Here is a 12023-nt window from a genome sequence, read left to right on the forward strand (position 1 = left end):
AAAAAAAACAGTACATTACAATACCTGCAATACAAAGACAAAAAGTCGGCTGCAAACTTCTTCATCTCTACATTCTCCACACCTCCCGCAATATCCAACTGATCCTTGGAAGAACCTCCAGCTGCAACATCATCCACCTTAACTACTCCCTCGGATATTTCCTTCTGATTTGCTCCGGAAGCCTCACTTGCACGAGTGTGTAATTGAGAAGACAAACGGAGCTGCATAGGTTCATTTCTCGAAGAATTATCCATCTCCGAAGCCAAATTCCTTCTAACTTGATCTTGCCGAGCCAAAGAATCACCAATTTTGCACGAAGCTTTCGCAACATTATGACTGTCCGGCGACGTCCGCAGATAACTGTCCAATGTGGCCTTGGCACTAGGTGAAGTCTCTACAGCTTTAGCATCCTTTTCATTTCTCCCAGACTTCAAAGCAGGCGACACAGGCTTCCGTTTCTTCGAAGCAAAGAACTGTAATCGCAAACAGATTGAAACAAAACCTAATGAATACAAAACGGTGCGTTTCAACAATCACAGAATTGATCTTGACACAGAGTCGAAGAACCGAGAGAAACGCCCAATTCGAACGAAGCTAGTCTCGAATTCTTGTGATCATTGCAAGAATCTAAGTAAACGTAAATCCCTAGGGTTTTGAGATGCGAATTGGATTTGGGAGCCCAAACCTGATTGATGCGCGACGGAGGAGGCGAACCGGACGCCATGGTGGAAAGGGCGGAGTGCCACTGCGGTCGGAGAAAGCTGGATTTCTCAAGCGGCGAGCTCGGTGGGTGGTCTGGAGTTGACGACGGAGATGAGGTTGGGTAGTTAACTGTGACGAAGGCGCGCGCAGGCGAGAGTGGGAACTATTCCACGGAATCAAGATTTTGTGATTTTGAGCGGACTCACCCGGGAATTTCAAGTTTTGGGGCCCCTCTTTTCAATCGTGCCCGTTATTATTTCAGAATTTAATTCATTCCCAAAATTGTACAAATTTTACTTTCTTTTTAATTTTTTTATCTTATATATATATATATATATATACACACACACTATACAAATCACTACCAACACACACAAAATTGAATTTGATAAAAAACAACAAAAAAAAAAAATATTAGAACTCATGACGAGTTGGTTTCAACGACTAACTACACACATGTGAGATTTATCAATGACATATGAAGTATCTCGACCCAACTTATTTGATCACTTCAGAAATCTCTTTCGTATTAATTATGTCCTTATAAACATCTATCAATGACATATGAAATGCCTCAACCCTAACTAAAGATTGACACCTAAGACTAAATGTCATGGCTCTTAAGCAAACATAGCCTAAAAGGCATTGGGGAGATAGAGCCTTCTTTCAAATGAACTGGCCCAACCTAAGACTGGTAATCTCCTTCAAAGAGTAAGAGCTTGCCGCTGCATCGCAAGGCCTACAAATCAACCGCCATGAAGACGCCACACAAACGCAACCAACCCAAACATGGCACTAAGCCTCTACACACACACCAATAAAGATTCCATTAAGCCTACACCACTATTGTTGTCGTCTGTATGATTTGGTTCTGACTGCATCGCTAGGCGCCGTCCCATGTAAAAGTTATCGCAAAACACTCTTGCATATGAGAAACATCAAAATGGAATCAATCTAAAACCAATCCCACTCATCCCAAGAGCTAAGGCACTTAAAAAGTAAACCTTGTCCAACAATAACTCACCATTGAATGCACTGACCACCGTCAATGGAGAAAAAAGATCGAGGATGTCGCTCCGTGTGTGAACTGTGAAGGGAGAGCAGCTGAGGTTCTCTTTTTTAAAACGAACTACTACATGCAAAGCTTCAAACATGATATGAGAATAAAAGACAACAAAGTCTAGATTACACATGATCAATTTTCTCAACATGAGAACATGTCTTGAGGAAGCGAGTAGTATGCAATATTGATATTCATGATTCTTTGCTTTAGTGATTCAAATTTGTAATTTATTTGAATCTCAAGACATAAACAATTAAGAATGACGACACATGTATTGCATTTATCACTATTAGTGTTGAACGCTCTCAAAGTTTTATATATAGGTAACGTGTTAAGTACATAAACATTTCACATGACTTTTTTTCGAACCATACATCTTGAAGAAAGAAGAAACAAATATATGCACACCCATCAAGAGTCTTGCAACTCTTGTCTCCGAATTTTCTTGAAAGAATATTACGGGTAAATAAAAGACATTGAAACTTACCTTAAAGACGACTAAAGTTATTAGCAAGCTAATGATCATCAAAATGTGATAGAAAACCCAAGTTTCATGATTAGTAGCTCATTCGTCAATTTAAACAAAATATATTCCATTTTAACTTCATCATAGACTAAACAAGACAAACTCGATCGCTAATTGTTAGTTTGTTGTTATTGAATTTTAAGAATGGTCAAAATTATTATATGCACGGTGACAAAAGACCCGCGAATATTTTCATTGGCCAATATGTACATTACAATATATTTTAGGTAAAATATTAAATATTTAGTATTTTATTTAAAAAAAAATTCGTAAGAAAGATTAAATTTCATGCGAAACCCCCAAAGAAATTAAAAATAATTGAAAACACAGTATATAACCGAACCGAAGGGTGGTAACTGTCAGAAACTCAGAACACATCCAGAAATCCAGAATCGTAGGGTCTGTGGAGGCGAGAAGCAGAGACGGCGATTTCCGATCAAAACTTACAACTGTGAGGTTTCCGCCATATCTTCATTATTTTGTTCAATCGCTCTCTTTTAGTGACTGGCATTACTTTCGATTGCTGTGCTAGGGTTTGTGAAGGCTCTGCGAGCTTTTCCGTGTCGAAGACGAGGGATTATATCTTTGTTTTTCGTTTATTTGGGAATTTCTTAGCTTCAGCTTTCATGCATGCATGGATTGTTCATATATTGATTATGTTCTGCTCACATTTTTTTTTTTTTCGATTATCAGCAATTGAATAGCTACATTTGTTTTGGAGCACTGAAGTATCGGTTGACATGAAAATTTGGAATTTGATTTTCTTTTTGTTTCAGATCAGTTTCAGTGTTACAATTCGATTCGAAATTTGGCGATCTAAATATAAGTTTGTTGGTGTCTTCAGTTTCTTTTGGGGGAAGAATTCCTCAGTTCTATTTTTTGCTTATGACGATATAGGTTGCCTTGCAGTTTGAATGTTAGTCCGGTTGTGGTGAAGCCTGCTCGGAAAATGGTAGAAGCTGAGAAGACCGAAAATCTTGAATTCAAGTGGGGAGTGTTGAAAGGAACTGGTGGAAAAAATAGAGATGTGAAGTTTTATAAATCTTTTCGTTACGACGGGGAGGATTATGACCTTTATGACTGTGTTTATCTATACAAGGAAGGTGAGCCAGAGCCTGAGATTGGCAAGATAATAAAAATATGGGAGACCCCACAGAAGTCAAGGAAGGTGAAAATCCTATGGTTTTTCCGTCCTTGTGAGATTAGAAACTTTCTTGGTGATGAAAAGATACTCGAGAACGAGTTGTTTTTGGCATCCGGTGTTGGTACAGGCCTTCATAATCTGAATCCATTGGTAAGTAAATTTGATGATGTTTGTATCTAGTTTTGTTTCTTTAAAAATGTAAGCGTTGCTTGATCTAGTTTCAATGGTATCAGATGAAGTGTTGGTTCATAATATAAGTTGATATAGAGTTAAGTACCGTTTCTTATTTTTTGTATGGTCAATATCTTTTACATAAACTATATATGCCTCTTATTAGTCTTCGTGCTGCAATCAACTTTCAATATCATTTCCATAGAATTTTCCATCGTAAATCGACACTTCTGTGGACGTTTAAAATGTTTTTTCAAAGATAAGTATTGACATGTTCTTATTAATATTTGAGAACGATCGCTGTTATCTTTTCAGTGGCACCGCATATCTCTTTCTGTAAAGACCTATTATTAATTGGTGATCCAAACAAGTTCGTTTTCCATTGATACATTTCCCTGTGTTTCTCCAAAACATATAACTAAATTTCAGTTTTTCTTATTTTTTTCCTGCTTTAGTTCGTAGATATAATGTCTCGGTTGTTTTGTATTATAATACAGTAAGTCTTACTCATTGAACGTGAACATTCAAATCAGGAAGCCATTGCTGGAAAATGCAACGTTCTGTGCATTTCAAAGGACAAGGAAAATCCTCAACCTTCAGATGAGGAGCTTCAAAAGGCTGATTTTGTCTTTCACAGAACCTTTGATGTTTCGCAGCAGAAAATCATGGACAAGATAGAGGGGAAAGTTGCTGATGTTGATGGTACGTTAATTTGTCAACCCTGATACAATTGTAGTTTGACCTATAATTAGTTGTTTGAATCAATTCTTATATCTTTTATGTTTACAAAATTGTTGCAGTTAAATTCCTTTTTAACAAAATTAATGTTCAGAAGCCTGCTGGCGATCTGAATGTTGATTTAGGAGAAAACAAAGTTTGTGATAATGACACAAAAACTAATGATACAATGGTTCCATCAAAACAAAACTCATTTAAAGAACCCAAGAATGTAGAGACAACGAGAAGTTCGGTTGATAAGCATATACATAGTGTGGAAAAGCAGAAATCTGCGGCCGTAGGTTTAGAATCAGGTGAGATGGATCAAACTGATGAAAGACAACAAGATGTGTCAAGTTCTAAGACTATCTTATGTTCTAAGGGTAGAGGTAGAGAAGAAGAGGCTAATCTTGACAACGTTCTTCCAAGAAAGCTTGAGGTGGAGGAAACAAGGTCTACCAAGGATGTTGGTGATTTGGACAATAGACCAACTAAGAAGCTGAAACTTGATACTAGTAAAGCATCTAGTGACAAGATAAATAGTCATGAGCCAAGGCATGTTGAGGTGGACGGAATTTGCGGTAGAAAGAACAATGCTATATTGGATCACACACTAGCCGAGAAGCCGAATATGAATGCAAGCCGAAGTGGTGAGCATAAACACAAGGTCAATGCTAATGGGAGTTATATGAAGGATTTATCATTTGTTGCTTCTCTAGTCGATGAAAGATGCAAACTCAAAGGTGTAGAGGATACTATTGGGACAAATAAAAGCTCGACCAAGAAGATGAAGCCCGATGGTAACACATCAACTCCTTCCGATAACAAGTTTCCCAAATCATCACATGGAGACGATGAAAGCAAGGTCCAAAGCACTTCATCACCAAGTAGCTCCATCGTCGATGATAGATGTAAACGTAAAGAGGAGTCTCCGGTGGGGGATAAAGACTCTAAGAAGAAGATGAAGGTTGGCGATAAGGCAACAAATTTTTCTTTAGTGGGGGACAAAGATTCTAAGAAGAAAATGAAGGTTGGCGATAAGGCAACAAATCTTTCCACCGGCAAGCTGCCTAAACCATTTCTAAGGCCACCTCAAAATAAGACCCAAAAGTTTGATGGTCAACTATTGGAAGTCACTCAACGTGCGGATGCGGTAAGCAATAACATTCCTCCTTTCAATTTCAGTTTGATCGTCCTTTCATGGCTCTCTTATTAAGAGAATTTCCCATGACTAGGTGTGGCAAATTATACCTTTTGGGGAACCCAAACCATAGATATGTCATAATTTAGACGTGGACTAATGGTTCATGTCATATATGGCATATCATTTCCTTGATCTTACCATTGCCTGAATTGTTTTACTTCGTGTAGAGTGATGTTGATGGGAATGATAGTAAGGCTTCATCACCAATTGCTTTTGGATTCGATGATTCGCTTGGAAAACACAAAGCCCCTTTCGAGAAGATGAAGTCCGATGTCAAGGCCCCAAGACTTTCCAACAGGGAGATGGGTGAACAATCTACCACACAATCCCTCATTAAGTCCGGAAAGTTTGATGGTCAAGTTGTGGAAGTCACTCAACGTCCGGGCACGGTAAGTGATACATTCGTATGCCTTTTATTATTCCAATGCTTCTTATTAACATTGTTTCAAACGGTTGGTGCGACCTTTCACACATCAACAATATTGGCTCATGGTGGTCGATGTCAAATTAACATTTTGGGTCTCACCAATGCCATTAAAAATGTTTTCCAAGTATCAATGTCAATCTATTGTTAAATGTTTGGCATTGCCATATTTTGGAGCACCAAATAGCTTGAAGAAAGGTGTTATTTATATGGATGATTAATTTCAGTTTAACCTCCAGAGGTTTTGGGTTAACATCATTTCAGTCCCCATACTCTTAATTTTGAAAATTTACCTCTTAAAGTTTCCAATTTTCATAAATCAAGCCCAATTGCTAAAATTCCATCCAATTTGAATGTTAAATGCTAGCATGAAATCTTAGAAAAAAAGGTCATAAAATGTGATTTATGCTATTATATGACTCTTTTGGCCCTTAAAGTGAGTTATGAAGTCAAAATTAACGTCAAAATTAGACGAAATTTTAGCAAGTGGGGATGATTTATGAAAATTGAAAAACTTTAGGGGGTAAATTTTCAAAATTGAGAGTATGAGGATTGAAATGATGTTAACCTCAAACCTCGGGGGGTAAACTAAATTTAATCCTATTTATATTTGCATTGGTACATTAAATAACACACAATTAGGTTTTTCCTTTTGGCCGTTGATATTTTTTGTGTGTTAGGTTAACCCAAAGGCTTAAAAGACCTATGACTTAATTCCTCAGTGCATGTGAAATGCTCCAACTAACATTGATTTTGTATTTTTTTATTTTTATTGTTTTTTTTTCATTGTTCTTGGGTAAACCAAATATTTCCTACCATTTCTATCCAATGTCATGTTTTTTTAGTGCTTGGTCCTTCTCTAGGTTTCCTCAAACGTCCCATACCCTCCTCCATTTCTTTTCTAGACTGGTTAGATGCTTTTAAAGCTCATGACGGGCTCCCAAAAGGTTTTTATGCTTTGTTACACTCTTTGGCATGCTTGTAACGGAGTCATTTTTCGTGCCCCACCTTTTTCCTCTTCCCAGATTGCCTTTGATGCTGCCGAATAACTCCAGCATTACCAACCAGCTAATCCTTTTGTTTCTCAAGCACATACACATCCGCCTGCTACTGCTATGAAATGGAAGCCTCCTTCGCCTTCTATGCTTGAAGCTAATTTTGACGGTTCTGTACTTCCTCCCTCTCTTGCTGCTGCTGGGTTTGTAGTCCATAACTGTAACGGTCTCCCTGTTCTTGCCACTAGTCAAAAACTTGGACACATGGACATTCTCTTGGCTGAAGCTGTGGCACTTCGAGATGGTCTTCAATTACTTACTATCTACACTACTCAACCACTGTTAGTTGAAGGTGATTCAAAGCTCCTCATGGATGCTCTTACTGGACAATCTCGGACTCCTAAGCGAATCAAAATGCTTGTCCAAGATATCAAGGCCTTATCCGGTCATTTTGATGCTGTCTCCTTCAAGCATGTTTTGCGTGAAGAAAACTTTTTAGCCGATAGCCTTGCTAAGTTCGGACACTCTATCTCTAGTCCGCTGTTGTGGTTATCTTCTCTTCCTCTTTCTTCAACCTCCGCCTTCCACCTTGATTTTTTTGGGGGTGGCTGTGCTCGAGGGTTTTCTTTGTAATTTCGTTTTATCAATAAAAAAACTTAATCCCCCGGCACATGAATAGATAATCATTAAGGCATTCAAAACTGCCATTTACAATTATGAACACGAATGGTTCAGGTTTAGTTGACCTTAGATGGTTCACTTGTAGTTGATTAGACACTAATCTAGCCTAATTTCTTAATTGTACCGTTGACCCACACCAAACCAAATTTCATCTCTTTGGGCTTGTTTTTTTTGGTGTTCGAAGTGCGATAGTGCATACTTATTAACATTGGAATTGTTTCGCTGCATGCCTGTTTCTTTTTCATCTTGGTTCTTTCAAATTTGGTATTTTGCAAGTTACACCAGCTTTCCAGATTTAGACATGTAGTAAGTTCTTTTGTTGGCCCAATTGCTTATCTGGGATCTTGCAACAAGAGGAAATTTACTGTGCCATTCCACCCAGATGCTGACAAGTGTTTGAAGAGTATGCTTCCCTAATTGTTCATCAACATCTCCTCTAGTTTCCTTCATGTTTGAGCCTTGTGTGCAAGCTTTTTTGATGAAATAATGTATCACTTGAGCTTGCACCAAGCTGAAGTTCATGGTTTCATCAAACTTCACCTCAAGTTTAGCACTTTAGGTACCCTGTAGGGTTATACCAATTTGTTGCGGAAGAACTGGTACTCAACGCGCTGAAATATGGTTAAATTGTGGCTGATAAGGTTCTGGAACTCTAATTCAAACCCAAACTGTGGAGGGGTTGTTACAGATTGGCAATCAAGGGGATAATTAATGCAAACTAGATGAATGACTATAGATAAAGAAACAAAAACCACATGAACAAGACATGAGATTTACGTGGCTAAGAGCCAAAGATACCTAGTTTACAGTATGCTGTTTCACTGTGGTGAGAACAACAAAAGGTTATGAAACCCAGTGCTCTCTCTCTCTCTCTCTCGTGAATAATAACTCAATAATTGTCACTAAAAGATGTAACTCATTTTTCATTTATAGTGTTGTTAATTTACCTAATTTGTTTTTATGGTTTGAGGCTTTATAATAAATTTAAAACTTAACCCTTTTGTGATCACAACCTAGTTTTTCCAATATTAGTTTGGTTCTCACAATATAATTTTCTCTCCATTGACAGGATAGAAGAAAGTGGTTCAAGAACTTTGTGAGTGTTCTTTCTCATTTTCAATCTTTATTTTAATTGATATAATTGCCATTGCTTGTGAATACCTGGCATGTTTGTGGTTATTTGATTTTAGGGACTTGAACATGCATGGACTTTATTGCCATTTGGAAAAAAAAAAAAAGGGTATTCATTGTCTTTTAAATTATAAGCTCAAGTCGAATCTGAAATTCTTTCACCAAAAAACCAACGTGGATGGCATTAAGTGAATATTTGAGTGGAGGCAGTGGATAGTATCTTGAGCCATGTTGGACTAATGATTTGACTGATATGTCAGCCCTGGCAAGAGAGAATGCAAGCTGCACACGAGCAAGTAACCCTTATTTTGCTTCAGAATTTGGATCCAGCTTACACGTCCGCAGAAGTGGAGGTAGCGATCATATTAAAGTTTAAGTAGCTTATAGTTGTGGCCTAGTATGATCTTGTAACTTCATGTCTTATTTGGAATATTCTTGTCATTTTACAGTGCACCTGCGTTCCAATTCTTGTAGTATGTTATGCTTGTCTTCTACAAGTATCCTTTTATGTGGTGTTCTGTACTTTGGAATATGATGTCTTTTTATCTTTTGTACTACATCTCAGGATATAGTATGGAATGGTTTGGGGGAAAGTTGCACTGCTAGGATGATTCAGCAGACAGAAAATTCTAGCCATTACTATGGTATGCATCTGTACTATGATGACATCTATAAATCAGCGGATTTGCATTCTCTCTCTCTCTCTCTCTCTCTCTCTCTCTCAAATATTGTGTTGAGGTAGCCGTCAGATGATTACTTTGGTTTGTAAACACAAAACAATAGAATTCATGTAATTTGGTGAATCTTATTGACATATTTGCTCATGTGGTAGGACAAGCTCTTGTTATTTTTAAAAACCGGGAAACTGCGAAAAAGGTTGTTCGAAAGTTAGATGAGGGCTGCCTGTTATTGTCAAATGGAAGGTATGTTGATGTTTCCTCGTGCATGAAATCTTTCAGTTCTGTTCTTGGACATATATTATCTTTTGCTTTAAACTACAACTAGTCTACTAGGGTGATCACAGTATGATGTGTAATATTTTCTGTAAATTATAGACCTCTAGTTGGCAGCATTGCAACAACTTATTGTTCCAGAGAAAAGAAGCCAAAGTTTTTTGGTCATCTAGTCATTGATAAACTTCGGCACCCAATGATAAACGAAAGGGAAATGGTACATTCGTAACTCTTTCCCTCTTATGCTCAGGCACACATATAGTTTTTGTTCCTGTCTTAATTACTTTTCCCGCTCTACATGTTAATTTGTTATTTTATTTTTGTGCAGAGAGAAGCTGTTTCTACTTCACATTTTTCTCAGCCCAACACTATTGAATATGATATGTCCATGGAATGGTGTACACAACAAGAGAAAGCAGATCTTTTGTGGAAGAGCCTGTATAAGGTCTTGATAATGCTCCCCACCTCCCCAAATTTGATGATGAATTGGAATATGTATATTGTTTTAATCAATGTTACATTGTTACATGTTTTTTCCCATGCCAAACTAAATATATCTTTTTTCCCATGCCCCTCTTTTTATAGCAACAATGGAAGGAGGTGAGAGAACTCAAAGCTAAACTTAAGGTCAAATGAGCAGTGATTGGATTGTGAACTTGCTCTTCTTGGTAAGTCTTTGTACTAAAGATCTCTTGCTTCCACATCTAATTGATTATATCCATGAGATTTTTTGCCACAATATTTCTTTATAACAGAACTCTATCTCTCTCTCTCTCTCTCTCTCTCTCATGATATATAGCTCTGTAAACCTCCTTAGGTTTGTGCTCACATTAGGTTTAATGCAATCCCTTCCATAGTCTCTCCATTATCATGCATAAAAAGTTCTCTGCTCATCTTTCCATAATCGACGGTCTTGCCACTTTTGTGATAGAAACTTAAATTGACAAGCACTTTTTTTCCCCTCCTATATTTGGCAGAATGCTGAGGTACGGTGTGTATAACTGGCTTGTAAGTCGACCTGGTGTAACTTTTTGGATGGGGAGTAGCAATTGTATTTTGTGCAAAGACCCTTTTCCTAGGGTTGTGGAATGGATCTAAATTTTCTGAGCCTGGAATTACCAGAAAGCCTGGTTGATCTGATGAGCTCCCTGAAATGTAAATTCATTTCGTGTTAGTGACTATCCAGCTTTTGTACAGCATTTCATCCCGATATGGCACTCTAATGGCAGAATATTTTACCAGATCAGTTTTTTGCTGTTGATTTAAGTCGTAGTTTCATGATTTTCAGTCGGGTTCAAGGGTGACTATTATTTCTTTGCCATGCCAAACTAAATATTTCTTTGCCATGCGGTGACTATTACTTTTTTTTTTTTTTTTTTTTTTTTTTAAATGAGGTTTGATTTTCTTTTATAAACTAATAATTTTGTCTTCCGTCTTTTTCCTCGTAACCGTTGGACTAGTGAGCGATTTGTATTATGAGCCTAGTGAAATGGTCAATTTCCTATCTGCTTTATATCCCTGGAAAAGATATCAAATTGTCAACAATAAGTCACGGTGATATGATTGTTACCTATAACTTTCGGCGCGAAATGTTACTGTGCCAAGTGGTGTTAAGGTGGTATATAAGACTATAAGCGCCCCTCACAGGACCTCTCCGAGTTCTTAGTGAACAGACCAAGACAACCATACTTCATCGGATTAAGCTACCTCACTCATGTTTTCTCGAGCTCTTAGAGAACAGACCAGCAAGTAGCAACCATACTTCATCGGAGTAAGCTACATCACTCATGTTACAGGCATTCCCTTTCCAGACTCTGAAAATGTTTGTGTACTTACTTACATCTCAAGACTAAGCAGATAACCATCACGGAATCGTAGTAAAATACTAAAATTTCCAAGTGGTGTTGACGAAACGACATCGTTAGTACTCTGCCTCAAAAAATGTGACCGTTATTTTAAAAAAAACCTGATTAGGACACTCTGTAATCAAAGCGCGCGAGTACACACTCAACTCTCTAGTGTGAGCGAGTAGAGACAATTAAACTCTCTCCCTCTCTCTCTCTCTCTCTCTCTGCCTTCTGCAAGTGCTGTCTGCTCCCTCTGTACCAGTTTTGGCTTCACTCTCTTTTCATGTCCTTCCCCATCTACAACTCTTCTCTTCCCACCTTCAACCTCACACCCACCCCATCTTCCTTTCTCTCTCTACTCTTTCTCTCTCTAAAAAGCTTCTCTCTTTCATGAAACCCACACCATTTTAGTCACACAACCCAGCACCACCTCCAAAAGCTCCCACCTTTATCTCAACCCCTACT

General features: G+C 37.9%; 2 protein-coding genes across 2 annotated transcripts in view; one reads left to right on the plus strand and one right to left on the minus strand.

Annotated features, from left to right (window-relative positions):
- The window catches only part of LOC101308155 (DNA polymerase theta-like), a 12628-nt gene extending 11904 nt beyond the window's left edge, over positions 1-724 (minus strand). The window contains exons 1-2 of the mRNA XM_004292816.1: positions 686-724; positions 25-473 (exon numbers count right to left, since the gene is read on the minus strand). Of these exons, the coding sequence (XP_004292864.1) occupies positions 25-473; positions 686-724 (488 nt within the window). The remainder of the gene's footprint in view (positions 1-24; positions 474-685) is intronic.
- A 2098-nt stretch (positions 725-2822) lies between these two features.
- LOC101313862 lies at positions 2823-10955 on the plus strand. Its single transcript, XM_004291169.1, has 12 exons — positions 2823-3585; positions 4140-4308; positions 4407-5476; positions 5695-5916; positions 8697-8723; positions 9019-9111; positions 9324-9402; positions 9591-9681; positions 9814-9928; positions 10040-10156; positions 10297-10379; positions 10689-10955. Exons 1-11 carry the CDS (start codon positions 3241-3243, stop codon positions 10345-10347), a joined length of 2379 nt encoding a protein of 792 aa, XP_004291217.1. The 5' UTR covers positions 2823-3240; the 3' UTR covers positions 10348-10379; positions 10689-10955.
- The last annotated feature ends 1068 nt before the right edge of the window (positions 10956-12023 follow it).

This window comes from Fragaria vesca, linkage group LG2 (genome assembly GCF_000184155.1).
Source record: "Fragaria vesca subsp. vesca linkage group LG2, FraVesHawaii_1.0, whole genome shotgun sequence".
In the NCBI taxonomy this organism is placed as follows: Eukaryota; Viridiplantae; Streptophyta; class Magnoliopsida; order Rosales; family Rosaceae; genus Fragaria; species Fragaria vesca.

What these genes read in the sequence shown, in the direction of transcription:
- LOC101313862 (XM_004291169.1), top strand. Translation starts at nt 3,241, where the DNA reads ATGGTAGAAGCTGAGAAGACCGAAAATCTTGAATTCAAGTGGGGAGTG. An exon ending in GAAAGTTGCTGATGTTGATG is followed by an intron (nt 4,309 to 4,406) that starts GTACGTTAATTT and finishes AAATTGTTGCAG; the next exon opens with TTAAATTCCTTTTTAACAAA. An exon ending in TGATAAACGAAAGGGAAATG is followed by an intron (nt 9,929 to 10,039) that starts GTACATTCGTAA and finishes ATTTTTGTGCAG; the next exon opens with AGAGAAGCTGTTTCTACTTC.